The sequence below is a fragment of the Borostomias antarcticus genome (assembly GCF_949987555.1).
Source record: "Borostomias antarcticus genome assembly, chromosome: 12".
In the NCBI taxonomy this organism is placed as follows: Eukaryota; Metazoa; Chordata; class Actinopteri; order Stomiiformes; family Stomiidae; genus Borostomias; species Borostomias antarcticus.
The window spans coordinates 1,742,619-1,761,718 of record NC_140245.1 but is presented as its reverse complement, the minus strand read 5'-3'; the positions used below and the strand labels follow the sequence as shown (position 1 = coordinate 1,761,718).

General features: G+C 48.1%; 1 protein-coding gene across 1 annotated transcript; it reads left to right on the top strand.

The window, feature by feature from the left end:
* Nucleotides 1-1,090: 1,090 nt before the first annotated feature.
* Nucleotides 1,091-18,337, top strand: LOC311316290 (nuclear receptor ROR-beta-like). Its single transcript, XM_084447132.1, has 10 exons — nt 1,091-1,431; nt 9,898-9,983; nt 10,239-10,380; nt 10,951-11,541; nt 12,018-12,139; nt 12,217-12,349; nt 13,173-13,280; nt 13,519-13,629; nt 13,787-13,899; nt 15,416-18,337. Exons 1-10 carry the CDS (start codon nt 1,425-1,427, stop codon nt 15,581-15,583), a joined length of 1,581 nt encoding a protein of 526 aa, XP_084303258.1. The 5' UTR covers nt 1,091-1,424; the 3' UTR covers nt 15,584-18,337.
* Nucleotides 18,338-19,100: the final 763 nt, after the last annotated feature.

Below are 19,100 nucleotides of genomic sequence, written 5' to 3'. Positions count from 1 at the left end.
TCTCTCTCTCTTTCTCTCTCTCTCTCTCCCTCTCTCTCTCTCTCAGCCCTCTACACACCCACTAGATCTCTCACTCCTGCGGATTGAATCATAAGTAATCCTTGCTATAAAACATTCATAACATGAATAGGTAGCCAGCAGTTGGAGCATCTCAAGACAGGCCCACACCACTTGGCAATCATTTCCTGAATACTTCACAATCATTGCCAAGGTACCTTGAGCAAGGTGCTTAACCCCATATATAACCCCACTTATAACGCTGTATGTTAATGACCAAATTGTAATATCCTTATCATAATGGTCCCAAAACAGCTAGATAATCATCATGAATTGAATTGAAACCTTTATTGCCCCAGAGGGGAATTTGTTTAGCACACATCAAGCATACAGAAAACATTGAAATGTACGCCCATCACCAACACCACAATGTCACCAACCACCATCTCACCATCCTCACCAACATCATCGCATCAACATCATCATCACTGCAACAGGCATTAACAGCTGTTCAACAATTTAATGCTTCTTGGCACAAAAGAAGTGCTGGCTCTGTGCCAGCTCATATTCTTGAGTGTCACTGACTAGGGGGGAAAGAACCTATGTGTTGGATCAATAGGCCTAAACTAGGCTACTAATTCACTAATAAACGTAAAATGGGGGTTATTAACCGTTGTTCTAAAAGCTCTCTAAATCCGCTCGGTAGGTTCTCGCGAAAGCTCGAGGAAACGGGTATTAAATCAACCCCCTACAGGGTATTAAATCAACCCCCTACAGGGTATTAAATCAACCCCCTACAGGGTATTAAATCAACCCCCTACAGGGTATTAAATCAACCCCCTACAGGGTATTAAATCAACCCCCTACAGGGTATTAAATCAACCCCCTACAGCCTACACCGCTGCGAGGCGCGCCTCCTTAAAACTCGTGCCCGCGTGCGCGCCTCCTTAAAACTCGTGCCCGCGTGCGCGCCCCCCGCGCAGGCTGAGAGCGGGGCCGAGCCGCCGGGGGTGAGATCATGTGAGAGTCCACGCGTCTGAAGTGGGTTAGCAGGGTAGACTGAGCCAGTAACACACAGAGATAAGGGGGGGTTGGTGATTGGTAGGACCTGTACTGCTGCAAGCCGAGGAGAAGCACCGTGAGAGCGTTCTGTCAGAAGTTAGACCCAAATAGTGCATCGAGGCGTTAACATGCAAGCGAAATCAGAGAATTTCTTTGCTTTGATTTTTCCGACGCCAGACTTTGTCGAGCGATAAAGAAGGCACTTTGGGGAATTTGACGATATTTTTTTTTAGAGCGACGAAGGAAGTTATATCGAGCGTACCCGTTTACGCCAGCTTGAGAGATCTGCTTAGGCATTTTTTATTAGTTGTCAGCTACCCACATGTAGTCGAGTTTCTTTCTGTCAAGTCAAGAAAAAAAACAAAATGAGAGGTAAGTTGCTTATTCACGTCTTCATAGATGCATCTATATTTGACTGCAATTTTATATGTGCGCCTGGGGGTGGGGGGGGGGGGGGGTGCAAGCGCGAACAACCTTGACCACATCAGAGCGGTAGCAGCTCTTTTCCTGGTGCGTATGCGCTCGTCTCCATGGCCGGATTAGAACCTGCAGGTTTCACTCCAGCGTGCTCGCTCCTCTCCTCGCCTTCTGCAGGATTCACATTCTGAATATTGTCCGTGAATAAATGCTCTATCTCTACGCCTATTTCGGCGGGGCATAAATGTGTGTGTTGTGTGTAGTTGGAGGAATCGCATTCTACCCGCAGACGTCTCTGTTGATTTAGCGAGGGGTTCCATATTGAGTTATGCAATAGAGGAGGGGAGGGGGGCGGGGGGGGGGGAGCGGTGGAGGTGCAGGAAAATATAAATAAAAGTTAGATCAAGGCTGTCCTATGCAATATAGACAACGCTAAATACACTCAGATGGCGTATTCGTATTATTAGACAATAGTAAGCACACATGTAGCCTAATTATCAGGCTGAATCATACATATATGCCTAGTATAATACTATAGGCCCAGGCTGAATCATACATATATGCCTAGTATAATACTATAGGCCTATAATATATATTTTGTTGTCTCATCATATAGCTGATACAGTGATGTAATCTTAATCATTCGTGTTTTTGCCGTGTTGTTGTGATCCGGTGCCAGCAGTTGACTGAGCGTTTGGAGAGGGAAAGAGACTTGACTGTTCCACTGACATAATAATGTCACCGGGCATTATAGAGAGCGAGAGGGCGGACGTATACATTGTGTACAGTACTGTAGCCTACAGCACTAGCCTATAGCGCCATTGGGTTGAAGCAGCCACCAGCGCCCTTGTCCCATTCTGAAAGCGGTTGGAGTTGGAGTTGAACTTGGGCGCGCAGCTTTAAGCACCGTGCGCTTTAAGAAGGCTGCAGGCACAAATAAACAACACCGCGTAAAGATACCAAAGTTGAGAACAAGTATAATGTCATTGTGGTGTCTAGACGTGGAAAGGCCTGCATTTGTTACATGATGGCCTACTTTAGACTACTTTGCAGCAGTGTTACCACCAACGGATCTTTGCGGAGGCCTAATTGTTGCCTAGCGTGCGCTGTTGCGCAATTTGGCACAATTCTGGCGTGCAGCTGCGGTTTTCCCCTCACTGTATAGATTCTATAGGGCGACTTAGCACACTACGCTGCTCTTGTGGTTTTTCATCCGCAGGACGAGAAGGGGGTCTATTTTTGCATGTGGTGGAGAGCGAGTAAGAGTGTAGGGAGAGGTGATCTCTTCTGGAGGGGGGAGGTTAGAGGCCTACCGTGGGAGGTTCCCTTCTGGCAGGATATCCAAATGTAAACAAACTCCCTGGCCAGGCATGAGTTCACTGGACTGGAAATATGAGGCTTACCCCCCTCTGTACTCAGCCGAGACAGATTCACAACGACGGTGTTTTCTAACCAACCGCCGGGATATTTCCAATCACTAAGCGTCCAAATTGTATATTAGTCAACACCAATAAATCCACGACAATCCACTCGTCAGGTGTTCAGCGCATAGCCTACCAAAGTTCCCCTTTATGTGGCCATAGCGACTGATTTCACAGGTATTCGTTACTGTTTGACACATGATAAACACGCTGATAAGAAATGTCTCACACCAGAGGAAGAAACGCATAGTAAAATCCCTAATGAATCTTACACCTTCCACACCAGAAGAAACGCATAGTAAAATCCCTAATGAATCTTACACCTTCCACGCGCTGGGAGGATCCTTAAAGTGGCCCTCTTAGCCTCTCTGACAAAAGTTATAGGCTGCATGTTAGGACATACCAGGAAAGATGAATTTGAATGTGCTTATGGCTGCTAAACCCACATACAGGTACACGTGTGTGTGTGTGTGCGTGTGTGTGTGTGTGTGTGTGTGTGTGTCTCATACACTCTTGTTATTGGTGACATCTGCTCCTCGTGACCATAAACAGCGTGGCGTTCTTCAGACTCTCGCTGGAGAGTTTTTGTCACGCCAGAGGAAACGCTGTTAGGACTTCCATGTGTCACACGTCAGGCCCTCTGAGGTAGAACCGGGCCCTCTCTCTCGCATGAGGCCAAACTGGTTTTCTACGCCTTGTTAACTTTCTTCTGCATCTAGAGGAGAGGAGCCACTTAAAACACGAAACCAGAGGCCTCCAAGACTTTCTAGATATACATGCTTCTCTGGAGTGGCATCACCAGCACAGAGGTTCAGCCATGACAGTCTGCTCTGAGGAACATGGCGTTCTCTATACAGGGGTCGTTGCCATGACAGCAGGGTCACTTTGCCCACCTCTGTTAACACAGACCATGATGTCTGCTGAACGCTCGCTCTCTATGTAGGTTATGAATTGATTGATTGATTGATTGATTGATTAATTAATGAATTAATTACATTTACTTTGGTCTGCATTCAATAACAACAGAAGTTATACATACATATATACATAAAAAGACCACCGCAACTGTGAAATAGGTGTTGGCTGAAGCTCCAGCCTCTGACGCTAACCCCTTCCCTTTTTATAACAACACGTCATATTTGACTTGAAAAGGTAACATCAAACGCCAAACATCAAAGACAGAACAAAACAAGACGAAACTAAACAAAAACAACTTGCACATCCTGTATCCTGTTGTTCTGAGCCAGTGTTTCTTCCCGATCATCCTTGTTCATATTTGTTCAGTATGTTATTTTGAAACATTTTTTACTCAAAAGAATTCTATTTGTTTTCACTTCCTCTTTCCTGCTGTTCCATACACTCATTTAACTGATTATTGTTTCTATCAAGATCTTACTCACACAATTATACTTTGGTCCTCACATTTGAACATGCAAATTCCTTTTAAAGCTCAATGAGAACTTTTTTATAGTTCAATATTCACCTTTACTTGCTATTAGTTTATGAATTGGCCTTAGCAAGACCCCAAAAATCATTTTCGTGGCATGAGACTGCATGAGACCCTGTGAATTTATTATTTTAGAATTTCGGTGTACTGGCTAGTACACTGGTGGGAAATCTTGTGGTGGAAATGGAAGTAACGCATTTTGCGTGTCACAATATCAGGAAGACAACAAACACTTCGTCCCGCAAATTTATCTACATGCACATAAAAGAAAGAAGAGCGGTATTTACCTGCATTCAAGCCATCCTTCCAGAAAGTCCATTGAAGTAGCTACAATATTCCAATACAATCTGCTCCACGCCTTGGTTATATTTTTTCCCCATCATTACAGCGAGTGATTGGGGGATTCTGGGAAGTGTGGTTCTTACGACCAGAGGGGGCGCCAAAGTGCAGAGTTCTCATGTAGCTGTAAAACATACTGATCTAGTCTTTTTAAACCATTTTTGGATACTTTCTTCTTTCTTTTTTGCTTTATAAATAATTTGAAATGTTTTAATTTGAAAAAGATTTTCAAAAAAATTTGACCAAATCTTTAAACTGTAGAGCATTTGACTCAATAAAAATAATAAAATAAAAGTTTTCTATAGGTTTAGTTTTTATATTTTTATATTTGATTTTTACAGTTCTCTCTGTTGAAGTAGGATGATTAGTATTTGTTTTAGTATTTGTATTAGTATTTGTATTAGATATATTTCCCCATACATCCGCACAGCTAGTTAATGAATGGGACAATAAGGGAACAACACGAGGTGTAAAAAAAGGAACTAGATGTATAATGGTGTGTGTGTGTTCTTTGTATAATGGTGTGTGTGTGTTCTTTGTATAATGGTGTGTGTGTGTGTGTTCTCTGTATAGGCACTCTGTAGAGGCTATTGGCCGTATGCATGTTGAGTAAACAGTGCACTCTGACCTTTGGCCGACTGAGCACAGTCTTATATCAGAGAGGGGAGCGTGTGCATGTGTGTGTGTGAAGTATGCAATGTGCACTATGTGTGTGGGTGTGTGTGTGTGTGTGCATGCATGCGTGTGTCTGAAGTATATATAATCTGTGTGTGTGTGTGTGTGTGTGTGTGTGTGTGTGTGTGTGTGTGTGTGTGTGTGTGTGTGTGTGTCTGCCTGCTCCTGCGTGATGTGCTGGACTAAAGGTTAATCATGTCCTGTCCTATGTTCTGAGCTGCTGATACACTGTCTCTCTGCCCCCCTGTCCCCCTGTCCCTCTGTCCCCCTGTCCCTCTGTCCCCCTGTCCCTCTGTCCCCCTGTCCCCCTGTCCCTCTGTCCCTCTGTCCCCCTGTCCCTCTGTCCCCCTGTCCCCCTGTCCCCCTGTCCCCCTGTCCCTCTGTCCCTCTGTCTCCCTGTCCCCCTGTCCCCTGTCCCCGCCCCACACTAGATTATCCAGGGGGGTTTGGGCCATAGAGCCAGCGGTTTTCCCGAGCCTATGGCGTTCGTCACTTACAGTGTGTGTAAAATATATAGAATATATATACATGCATGCATGCATGCATACATACATACATACATACATACATACATACACACACATACATACATACATACATACATACATGCATGCATACATACATACATACATACATACATACATACATACATGCATACATACATACATACATACATACATACATACATACATACATACATACATACATACAGTCTAAATATGTATAATACTCCATATATACATACATACTTGCCCACATCAGGAATACTCAGGAATACTCAGGAATACTCAGGCACTGTCATAGAATGAAGGGACCTTAGGTTGTTCAGTTAAGAATGTTTTCTGGCTCATGATTGGCCGGGTAGTGTGCTGTCTAGGAAGTGGTGACACAGGCCAGATGTTGAGTCAAGGGTCAGAGGTCAGTGGCAGGGTCAGGGGTGATTCATGCGGTCGGTCGTTAGTCTTGTAAGCGGTCACGCTGCCCTGGTGGTTCAAGTCGCTCCTCACAAATCACACATGACACCCTGCTCTCAGAGCTGTAGTATGCTCCTAAGTGTCACCTCTGGACTATAGTATGCTCCCAGTTAGTCACCTTTGTGGACTATAGTATACTCGTAAATCTCACCTCTGTGGACTATAGTATGCTCCCAGTATCACCTCAGTGGACTATAGTATGCTCCTACCTAATCACCTCAGCGGACTATAGTATGCTCCCAGCTAGTATCACCTCAGCGGACTATAGTATGCTCCTAGCTAGTATCACCTCAGTGGACTATAGCATGCTCCTAGCTAGTATAACCTCAGTGGACTATAGTATGCTCCTAGCTAGTATCACCTCAGTGGACTGTAGCAAGCTCCTAGCTAGTATCACCTCAGCGGACTATAGTATGCTCCTAGCTAGTATCACCTCAGTGGACTGTAGTATGCTCCCATTATCACCTCTGTGGACTATAGTATGCTCCCAGCTAGTATCACCTCAGTGGACTGTAGTATGCTCCTAGTATCACCTCTGTGGACTATAGTATGCTCCCAGCTAGTATCACCTCAGTGGACTGTAGCATGCTCCCAGGTAGAGTCACCTGTGGACTGTAGCATGCTCCCAGGTAGAGTCACCTGTGGACTGTAGCATGCTCCCAGGTAGAGTCACCTGTGGACTGTAGCATGCTCCCAGGCAGAGTCACCTGTGGACTGTAGCATGCTCCCAGGTAGAGTCACCTGTGGACTGTAGGACTGTGTAAAGTGCGCTGAAGAGATGGAGCCTGCGTGGAGCAGGGAGAGAGCAGATAAGGAGTGTGTTTACGGACGCACGTCTCTCCTCAGGAGAGCAGCGGCGCGAGCAGCTCCGGTCTGAGCTCCGGTCTGAGCATCCTGGCAGCAGCCCCCATGTGTGCCGGCCGCGCGGTCCAGGGGTGCTCGTCTGGTCGTGCGCCCAGGACAAGAATAGACACAGTCAAAGCCAGAGAGAGAGAGAGGGGGGGAGAGGGAGAGAAAGAGGGAGAGAGAGAAGGCCATTCCAGACATGCAGCTGAAAGTTCACAGAGCTCCTGGGACTGAGCCAAGCGCAGCTCTTATCTGTTCATCGCTGCCTTTTATTTTTATGTCGTTTTTTTTTTTTTTTTTTGCCCGATCAGCACTTTTCGCAACCCGGAGTGTCTGTTATTATGCAACCAAACCTGCTCTCGGTTCCACCCTGCGCTGCATGCGAACGGAGAACTCAGTCTATAGCGCGGTTCCACCTTAAAAACAGGGCAATGCAGAGGGCTCGTTCTGGTAACCCCCCCCCCCCCCAGTGAGAAAGTGTGTCAGTGGGACAGAATGTCCACACGAGCTGACTGGCCACCGGGTCGGAGGGGCAGCCGGTCCAGCCAATCCCGCGCCGGCCCTGCCCGCCCCTCAGCCAGTCAGAAGTCAGAGGCGGGGGGCAGGGGGGCCGGACATCGGCGTTGCTAGTGTGTCCCTCCCTGCTGAATGAGTGTTTTGTGGAATGCTCGCAGACGGGAGTTATATAATCCAGAGGTGGGGGGCGCAAGTGAGGGGGAGGAGGAGAGGAGAGAGGGGGATCGGGGAGGAGGAGAGGAGAGAGAGGGAGAGAGGGAGAGAGAGGTTTTTCCATTGCCTGGCTGCAGCTGCCTTTGTCGGTCAGATATTTTAGTCAGCAGTGAGACAGACGGCCAGTGGAAAAGAAATCAAAAGTTATGCTTTCCACTTTCCAGTGTGTAACGCCACAACAATGTACTCAATCACCCGAGAGTTAAATGGTTTTCCATTTCTCTGCCTTTTTGTGGACTAATATGATATGTCGCAACTGGGATTTGCGATGGTTGTAACCGTCTCTTGGCCGTGTTGTGATTGTTAAACAGTAAAGCAGCAGCCTGCTTTTGCTTTAGAAGGAAACATGGTGATCGTCCAGGTTTTGGTCTTAATTTTGTCCTCATATGGGCTGCGTGTTTGTGTGTGTGCGCGTGTGCGTGCGCGCGCATGTGTGTGTGTGCGTGTGTGTGTGTGTGTGGAAGACGTGTGTGTGTGTGTGTGTGTGTGTGTGTGTGTGTGTGTGGAAGACACCTGATTCCGTGTCTATTTCTGTCGCTCGCGGCTGCTGGGATCACATAAAGCCGCGCCTCACCCACGCAGGATATTAGGGCGCTAATGAACATTAGCCTATCGAGACTGAGCTAGTAGATCACATGACTAGCAGACTGAGCTAGTAGATCACATGACTAGCAGACTGAGCTAGTAGATCTCATGACTAGGGCTGCGTTCCGAATCGCCTACTACCCTACTATATAGTATGCCAAAACAGAATGTAGTATGTCCCAATACATAGTATGCCACATGCAGTATGGCAAAAGTACCAGGATGACCTACTACATCCGGTCGTATTTTGCAGTATGCACGCCAGCAGGCTTTTCTGGCTATTCTGACCCACAATCCTTTGCGCAGCGGTAATGTGCGTCACATGCGCGAGTTGACAGCTGTAGACGAATGTCGTGTTATGGACAGCGACGGATGTGGGCTAATTTCAAGGCGCAATGTTATGACAAGGTAGTATGTCCCAATTGGATGCCTACTGCTTGCAAAGTACGTACTTTCTAAGGGCAGCTGTAGTAGGTACTGGTAGTAAGAAGTAGAAGTATGCGATTCGGAACGCAGCCCAGCAGACTGAGCTAGTCGATCACCTGACTAGCAGACTGAGCTAGTAGATCTCATGACTAGCAGACTGAGCTAGTAGATCTCATAGCAGACTGAGCTAGTAGATCTCATGACTAGCAGACTGAGCTAGTAGATCACATGACTAGCGGACTGGTGATAGATTTAGTCCAGCTGGGAGGGGGTTCAGATGGTTTCCTGGTTCTCGTTAGATTCCTGGATTCCTGGTTCTCGTTAGATTCCTGGTTTCCTGGTTCTCGTTAGATTCCTGGTATCCTGGTTCTCGTTAGATTCCTGGTTTCCTGGTTCTCGTTAGATTCCTGGTATCCTGGTTCTCGTTAGATCCCGGGTCAGAGACGTTCCTGCTGTGTTTACAGTGTTTCTACATCTGCGTGTTGCGCAACGTGTTGACATGTGTGTTTGATATCAGCTGATCCTGGACAAGATCCAGAGGATCTGTTTACTTTGGCCGTGTGTATATTAACGGCGGTTTGTTGACCAATCGGACACGCGTGTGTGTGCGTGTGCGAGCAAGCGCTCGTGTGTGTGTGTGTGTGTGCGAGCAAGCGCTCGCTTGTGTGTGTGTGTGTACACGCTCCGTTTCCCACACATGCCGTCAACCCTGAACGCTCGTTTGAATATCTACAATATATCTCTACTAATATATGTACTGCACTGAATTTACAGTTTGTGTGTGTTTGTCTGCGTCTCCGTGTGTGTGTGTGTGTAAACGTGCGTGCGTGTGTGTGTGTCTGCGTGTGTGTGCGCATGTCTGCGCATGTGTGTCTGTGTGTGTGTGTCTGCGTGCGTGTGTGTGTGTAAATGCGTGTGTGTGTGTGTGTGTGTACACACGGCCGTCCCCCCCCCTGACCCTTCCTGTCTCTCTCCCCAGCTCAGATCGAGGTGATCCCCTGTAAGATCTGCGGGGACAAGTCCTCCGGGATCCACTACGGTGTCATCACCTGCGAGGGCTGCAAGGTGGGTCACCCCCCCCCGACCCTGACCCCCGACCCCCAACCCGACCCCCGCTACCCGAGAAACTCACCGTCAGAACCGGGCTGACTCCACTCTACGCCGTGAGCTCATCCAGTAACTAACTCTCCCTCTGTCTGTCTGTCTGTCTGTCTGTCTGTCTGTCTGTCTGTCTGTCTGTCTGTCTGTCTGTCTGTCTGTCTGTCTGTCTGTCTGTCTGTCTGTCTGTCTGTCTGTGTTTGTGTGTGTGTGTGCGCGCAGGGTTTTTTCCGCCGCAGTCAGCAGAACAACGCCATGTACTCGTGCTCCCGGCAGAGGAACTGCCTGATCGACCGGACGAACCGGAACCGCTGTCAACACTGCCGGCTGCAGAAGTGCCTGGCCCTGGGCATGAGCCGCGATGGTGAGTCCCTCACACACACACACACACACACGCACACGCGTGTGCGCGCGCGTTTACGAGGAGCTAACGGTCTGTGCAGGCTCACGGACGGAAAATCTGACCGGCCGTTAACGGGACTTGGAGAACGGACAGCAGCGCCGTTAAACTCCCTTCCACTGCCAGACAGGGTGGAAAGTTGGAAAACAGACATTAGAATGAACTCTCTCTCTTTCTGTCTCTCTCTCTCTCTCCCTCTTTGTCTCTCTCTCTCTCTATTTCTCTTCATCTCTCTCTCTCCCTCTCTGTCTCTCCCTCTTTCTCTCTCTCTCTCTCTTTTCATCTCTCTGTCTCTCCCTCTCTATCTCTTTGTCCATCTCCTTCTCTCTCTCTCCCTCGCTCTCTCTGTCTGTCTCTCTCTCTCCATCTCTGTCTCCCTCTCTCTCTCCTTCTCTCTCTCCATCTGTCTCCCTTTGTCTCTCTCTCCCTCTCCCTCTCTCTCTCTCTGTCTCTCTCTTCTCTCTCTCTCTGTCTCTCTCTCTGTCTCTCTGTCTCTCTGTCTCTCTCTCTTTCTCCCTCTCTCTCCCCCTCCAGCGGTGAAGTTTGGCCGCATGTCTAAGAAGCAGAGGGACAGCCTCTACGCCGAGGTCCAGAAGCACCAGAAGTCCCAGGAGGGGTTGTGCTCCGGGGCGGCGGGGGGCGGAGCCACCCCCACCGCCGGCGCCCTGTCCCTCCCCAAGGAGGAGGAGGGGGCGTGCGGCGAGGACGGCGGCGTCGGCGGCGAGGTCGGCGGCGAGGTCGGCGGTGAGGTCGGGCTCAGCCGCTCCTACAGCAGCGGGGGGTCCAGCTCCACCCTCAGCGACCTGGACGACATCGCGGCGCTGCCCGACCTCTTCGACCTCCCGCTGACCCCCGAGGAGGCCAGCGAGTACTGCAGCCTGGAGATGCTGGGCGGCGGCCACAGCGCCGGCAACACGTCCGACTCCTCCTACTCCTCCTCCTCCAACTCCTCCTCGCCCAATCAGAACTCGCCGCAGCAGAACCTTCTCCTGGATGGCGCGGAAGGCGGGATCAAGCAGGAGTACCAGCTGCTGCGCTCGCACGCGCACGCACACGCCCTGCTGGCGCACACACACCTGGCGCTGCTCGACCCGCTTCCAGAGGACTGCTCCCTGATGGATATAGGTGAGCGAGTCCGGGATTTACACACACACGCGCACACACACACACACACACACTAAAGGTCTCCCACACACAATAAAAGATGGACAGGTTTAACGGTCACAGCCCAGTAGATAAAGTTACATCAGGAAAACCCAATCCCTCCTCGGGGAGATCTGAGCACATTGTCCTCATCCCAGGGTTTGAAATACCGGTATTCCAGATGAATCATGGGATTAAACTAGTCGTTTTAGTTGTTGAAAAAGTTGTCTTGGGTATTTTCATATCGTTTTTCATTTCAAACCTTTATTTATACTCGTAAAGCATGTGGATATGGATATGGGAATCATTGGAAAAAGGTAGAGGAATCTAGGTAAGACTGTCATTTTTACTATATTTACGTACTGGATACAATTTTAATAGTTCTGTGTGTGTGTGTGTGTGTGCGTGTGTGCGCGTGTGTGTGTGTGTGTGTGTGTGTGTGTGTGTGTGTGTTCCAGAGCGCATCACACAGAGCGTGGTCAAGTCCCACCTAGAGACGTGTCAGTACAGCGCCGATGACCTGAAGAGATTCACCTGGATCCAATACACAGCAGAGGAGACGCGCTGCTACCAGACCAAGGTACACACACACACACACACACACACACACACACGCAGTGGACGGTAGCTAACGTGTGTGCTGTGTGTTGGTACCAGCCCGCTGAGTGGATGTGGCAGCAGTGCGCCCATCACGTCACCAACGCCATCCAGTACGTGGTGGAGTTCGCCAAGCGCACCGCGGGCTTCATGGACCTCTGTCAGAACGACCAGATCATCCTGCTCAAAGCAGGTCAGTACCTGAACACACACACACACACACACACACACACACACACTCACACAGACACTCACATAGACACTCACACACACAGACACTCACACAGACACAGACACTCACACAGACACTCACACACACAGACACACACACACACACACTCACACACAGACACTCACACACACACAGACACACACACAGACACAGACACACACACACACACACACACACAGACACTCACACACAGACACTCACACACACAGACACTCACACACAGACACACACACACACACACAGACACTCACACAGACACTCACACACAGACACTCACACACACACACACAGACACACACACACACACAGACACTCACACACAGACACTCACTCACACACAGACACTCACACATACACACACACACACACACACACACACACACACACACAGACACTCACTCATACACACACACACACTCACACTCAGACACACAGACACTCACACAGACACACACACACAGACACTCACACACAGACACACACAGACACACAGACACACACATACACAGACACTCACACACAGACACACACACACACACACACACACACACACACACACACACACACACACACACACACACAGACACTCACACACACAGATCGCAGTGCTAGAGAAAAACACCTTCGAAAAAAATTGGTCAATGGAATAATATTACACTTCCTGTTTCTGAGTGAGAAAATGTTGTAACTCGCTAACGAGGATTCCTTCCTGTCTTTCTGTCTCCAACTTTCTACGTTTCCCCCCCCCCCTCCTCCTCCTCCATCTCTATGGTTACCCCTGCAGGCTGTCTGGAGGTTCTGTTGATACGGATGTGCCGCGCGTTCAACCCCGCCAACGCCACCATGTTCTTCGACGGAAAGTTCGCCACAGCGCAGCTGTTCAGGGCTCTCGGTGAGTCTCTCGCGCGCTCGCCGGGCGCCTGTCGCCGGGCGGTTTCCGTTAGCTTCTGTTCAGCTAACCAATCAAATCTCTCTGAGTCGACCAGGATGTGACTCTCAGATATGACTCATATACTCAGTAATGGTTTGTGAAACATTTTTAGAGATGACATATAGCGAAACCTTGTGTGTATACTGTAGTTGGGATGTCATAATCATGTGTGTGCGTGTGTGTGTGTGTGTGTGTGTAGGCTGTGATGACCTGGTCAGTGCAGTGTTTGACCTGGCTAAGAGCCTCTGCCGTCTGCAGCTGACTGATGAGGAGATGGCTTTGTTCAGCGCCATGGTCCTCCTGTCTCCTGGTGAGTCTCTCACACACACACACACACACACACACACACACACACACACACACACACTTGTCTTTGTCAGTCTGACACACACTTGTGTCTTTGTCAGTCTGACACATACCCGGAGTCTTATCCTAATTATGTGTGTGTGTGTGTGTGCCCCTCCCAGACCGGCCGTGGCTGACAGACGCTCAGAAGATCCAGAAGCTGCAGGAGAAGGTCTACCTGGCCCTTCAGCACAGCCTGCACCTCAACGGGGCCGCGGACGAGAAGATGGACAAGGTGAGGGCCCCCTCCACGTCTGACAACAACACAGAACCCAGGGCTCCTCCACGTCTGCACAACAACACAGAACCCAGGGCTCCTCCACGTCTGCACAACAACACAGAACCCAGGCTCCACGTCTGCACAACAACACAGAACCCAGGCTCCACGTCTGCACAACAACACAGAAACCAGGCCTCCTCCACGTCTGCACAACAACAACACAGAACCCAGGCTCCACGTTCACTAAATAGAACCCAGGCTACACGTTCACTAAATAGAACCCAGGCTACACGTTCACTAAATAGAACCCAGGCTACACGTTCACTAAATAGAACCCAGGCTACACATTCACTAAATAGAACCCAGGCTACACATTCACTAAATAGAAACTAGGCTACACATTCACTAAATAGAAACTAGGCTACACATTCACTAAATAGAACCCAGGCTACACATTCACTAAATAGAACCCAGGCTACACATTCACTAAATAGAACCCAGGCTACACATTCACTAAATAGAACCCAGGCTACACATTCACTAAATAGAACCCAGGCTACACATTCACTAAATAGAACCCAGGCTACACATTCACTAAATAGAACCCAGGCTACACATTCACTAAATAGAACCCAGGCTACACATTCACTAAATAGAAACTAGGCTACACATTCACTAAATAGAAACTAGGCTACACATTCACTAAATAGAACCCAGGCTACACATTCACTAAATAGAACCCAGGCTACACATTCACTAAATAGAACCCAGGCTACACGTTCACTAAATAGAACCCAGGCTACACATTCACTAAATAGAACCCAGGCTACACATTCACTCAATAGAAACTAGGCTACACATTCACTCAATAGAACCCAGGCTACACGTTCACTAAATAGAAACCAGGCTTCACATTCACTAAATAGTAAACGGACTGTGCTTATATATATATATATATATATATATATATATATATATATATATATATAGCACCTTTCTACCTGAATGGACAAGGCTCTTAACGGTGGCCTCTCATTCACACACACGTTCACACAGCGATGGTGGCCGGCTGCCATGCAAGGTGCTCACCTGCTCACCTGGGAGCAGTCTAGGGTCCAGAAGTGCCTTGCTCAGGCACACTTCATCGCACGCTACATTATGCAGTACGTTGAAGGGTGAACCGAGGTCAAATTCAACTTTGTTTGTATAGCACTGTTCATACAAGTAAATGTATCACAGATACACTAAATAAATAAACTGTTAAATTAGTAGATAAAAATAAGAAAATAAAACAGGACAGATCATATATGGTAAAAGAGAACAGAAAAAAAGTGAGTATAAAAAATTACAATTTTAATTAAAACGGGTAAAACTACATGATAAAAGCAAGATTAAAAAGGTATGTCTTAAGATCTCGCTTAAAAGCTCCCACAGATTCATCCGTTCTTATGTTTTGTGGGAGGGTGTTCCAGAGGCCGGCCACCATTCTCACTCCAACTGCTACTGACCGTTTGCCCTCTCTCGTCCGTAGATCGTGGCCAAGCTGCCCATGATGAAGTCCATCTGCAACCTCCACATCGACAAGCTGGAGTTCTTCCGCCTGGTCCACCCAGAGACGGCCTACAGCTTCCCGCCGCTCTACCGCGAGGTGTTCGGCAGCGAGCTGTCCCTCTCCGACGGCTCCCCACCCAGCAGCTAGAGCAGGGAGAGAGAGGGAGAGAGAGAGAGAGCGAGATGGAGGGAGTTAACGCCTCGATTCCCACCGAGTCCGGCCGCGCGGCGTTCCGAACGCCGGGTCAGGGGTCGCGTTCCGTCCTCCGGTTGCGTTTCGGGAGCGGCCATATTGTTTTTCAACTGCTATTTGATGCGTCCCAGATGCGGGATCCATCGAAAGTGGCACCCGGCGCCTATCTTTACCAGACCCAGGGTCTTTTTTTTTTTTTTACCGGAGCTCCGCAGGGAGCCGGTATTGGGCCGCTCCTGAAGCGTGCCGCAGCGGCGTCCGGGTGGAAACGCGAGCGTCGTCTACGGCGACCGCGCTCGACTCCGGCTGCCGTAGCGGTGAGCGGAACGCACCGCAACCAGAGTCGGTGGAATCGTGGCGTCGGGGAAGAGGAGTGTGTTGAGACAGAAGTATATAGTAATAGATTATTCAACCTCAGAAACAACCTGCAGTTAAAAGACAATCCAGGACGTAGTCTCCCATGGTCCTTTGCAAGTCCTCTACGTATCCCAGCAGGCAGTGCACCTTACACTACAGACCACACATGCTATTGGTCCTTTCGGTAGCCTATCGTAGCTTTTCAGTGAAAACTGATGGCCGGTCTGATGCACCCACTTAGCGTTAAAACGGCTCGGAGCTCCACAGCGGCTTTGGGTCGTCAGAACCTCAGAAACATGAATGTATACCTCACTGACGCACCAACGCACCAGCTAGACAACCCGTGCAGAATGTACGCACTGAGTCCCGCGGGAGAAGGAGAATGAACCGATGCCAAATGTATGGTTCGACCCCCTCCCCCCCCCCTCCACACACACACACACACACACACACACACACGTATTTCTACAAACCGTAGTTCTCACTTCTCAGCTTTTAGTAATACGTTTAACTCACCGGCTCTAAGGGACCAAGATCAACAGTCACATTTACCTGTTCTGTTAAAGGAGATGATCAGGTAGCATGTGGCTCGCTAGTTAGCGCTGGCCTATGTACTGTATATTACTGTTGTTAGTGTCATATCCTCCTCGGGTTCACAGGAAAACACAAAACGGTCTCACACACACACACACACACACACACACACACAGTACATATGCACATTTGTTCATACAGTGTTCGGTGCTGGCCTTTGTAGGCTTTTATAATGCAATGAGAAACCTCAGTCCCTCACCCCCATTCCCTTGTAAATGCCACTTAGAGACAGGAAGAGATGAAATTATCTTTAATTTATATACACATTTATAAGCAAATATTTTAATTAAGAATGTACATAGTTGAATATATATATATATATATATATATAAAGAGAAGAGTGTTGATTCAGGGAGAGAGACGGAGTGAGATTTAGTGAGAGAGAGGGAGAGATTTAGAGAGGGAGAAATGGAAAATGGACGCCAGATACTTCAGGAAAAACAGACTTTTGGATTCCACTTCTCGCCTGGGCCGTCTCCCTTCCTCTTGACGACGGCGCTCTCAGGTTTCCACGGCAACGCCCGCTCTGCCCCCCCCCCCCCCCCCCGCCCATCCCCATAGCAACCCAACGGGGTTCCGTACTGTATGTCACACGATGGATGTCCGGGGCGAGGGGCGGAGCCTCTCCGACGGCCCGATGACATGAACGCGGAAGGAGCTGCGGCCTCACGCCGGCGTTTTGAACTGGAAACGCTCGTGACGGCGGGTCTCCGTTACCATCGGCGATGGTGAAGGACAGTTTGCGGTAGAGGAGAGCGAAGAGGAGGATGACGACGATGATGATGAAGAGGCAGCAGCCAGACTGGAGGACAACTCTTGTGAAGTCTACATCACCCCATAAAGAGACCAGCTCTGGCTCAGTCTGTCACCAGCAGACCAGGCGTCCTGTCTTGTCGTTCGTTGGGCCACAGTGACGATGGTCTGTGAGCTTCTTGCCGGTTGGAGAAACTGTATTATTTTTGTACATTTTGCTGTTCTTCTCTCCTTCAGGTCTCACCCAATGACTCCTGTCCTGTCCTGTCCTGTCCTGTCCTGTCCTGTCCTGTCCTGTCCTGTCCTGTCCTCTGTCCCACCAGGCACTTAGTCTCTGGCTAGACAGCTACCCCCCTGACTCAGGCATTGATACTAACTAGATGAAGACTGACCTGATTTCAGTCGTTTTTTTATTTTTCTTTCGTTTGTCATTTCCTATTTTCCTGAAACGTGTTGTATGTTCTCTGATGGCGTGAAGGGCTGACTTGGCCGTTCTGGCGAGGGGGGGGGGTCTTTCTTTTCTGAGTCTTCTACCAGCCTTGTACTCCACCCCTCCCTCGTACACCTTTGCACCGAAGACGACACCCATAACTGATCACTGTGGACGTTAAGCTCTATTTTTGTGAATGTTTCTCTCTCACAAAGTGTCAAAGACCCTTTCCTCTTTACTATCAATATTGTAACACAATATGCATTTGAATAGAAACAAATCTGTTTCAGATAGAATCAAAGATGAATTTTATTCTTGGGGTTTAATGTTTATTTTGTTGTGATTTTTATTTCTCTACTGGTCTCTTTGTTTTGTTTTCTTCTTTTTTGTCTCGACTGTTTCGTCTTGTAAAGTGATCTATTTTTTTAAAAAGACTAGAAAATTCTGTAAAAAAAAAAACAAAGTTTAGTTTCCTCTCTCTTCCCCTCTAAGACAAATGTACAAGAGGTATGTTATTACAGTCACACAGCTAAATATATATTGTTGTACAATGGGGTACATGTACTTTTAAGAATGTAATAAAGGTTTTTCTTTTTCTTTTGAAAATGTCTGTTGTGTTTCCATACCATACATACAGGTACTAGGATAGTATTGCTCGTTATGGGGCTTCAGACCTCAGGATTTTGTATTATTATACCCTAATGCTACTGTTCTAAGGGACCGTTTGAACAGGAGAGGGTTTTGTTGAAGTTATTTTAGTCCAGGGGAGACTTAAGATATCATCTGATCTGTAGCTCAGAACTGTATTTGCATGCAAATTAGTGCAAAAACAATCGGCTAGCGCACTTGCATTGGCCTGACCAAAGCTCAAATCAAACATGGAATAGAAAGTTTATTTTCCTTGTGTAAGAAGTATGGGTGGAGTGTCTCCTGGAGCTCCTTACAGGTGGCCCAGCCAAGCCTTTCCTTCTAACAAGTTAATCCTTCAGCCCACAGTCCTTGGACCGTTAAAGGCTCAACATTTCCTGGCTCAAAGTGAGGGAGAAATGAGTGGGACATTTTGGGCATCAAAAGCTTAATTTCAGTTCTGGTGAATTCTCTATGCACTAATGTGTGCTGGATTAGCTTGTCTGCCTAACAATATTAGCCTACATTATCAGATTTAATTGTGTTTATTAATAACAAACAGCCTAGAACATTTGTGAGGGCACATCAAGGCACTATGACTATAATGTTGGTTGTCAGGCCAAACATGTAGCTACTGTAGACTCAGTTTTATGTCAATGAATCAAATGAAACATCTCAGATCATTCTGGTAGAGGAAACAAAGATCACAAG

Excerpts from the sequence above, each read along its gene's own strand:
- LOC311316290 (XM_084447132.1), top strand. Across the intron at positions 9,984-10,238 it reads TCACCTGCGAGGGCTGCAAG|GGTTTTTTCCGCCGCAGTCA; the intron begins GTGGGTCACCCC and ends GTGTGCGCGCAG. Across the intron at positions 12,140-12,216 it reads CGCGCTGCTACCAGACCAAG|CCCGCTGAGTGGATGTGGCA; the intron begins GTACACACACAC and ends TGTTGGTACCAG.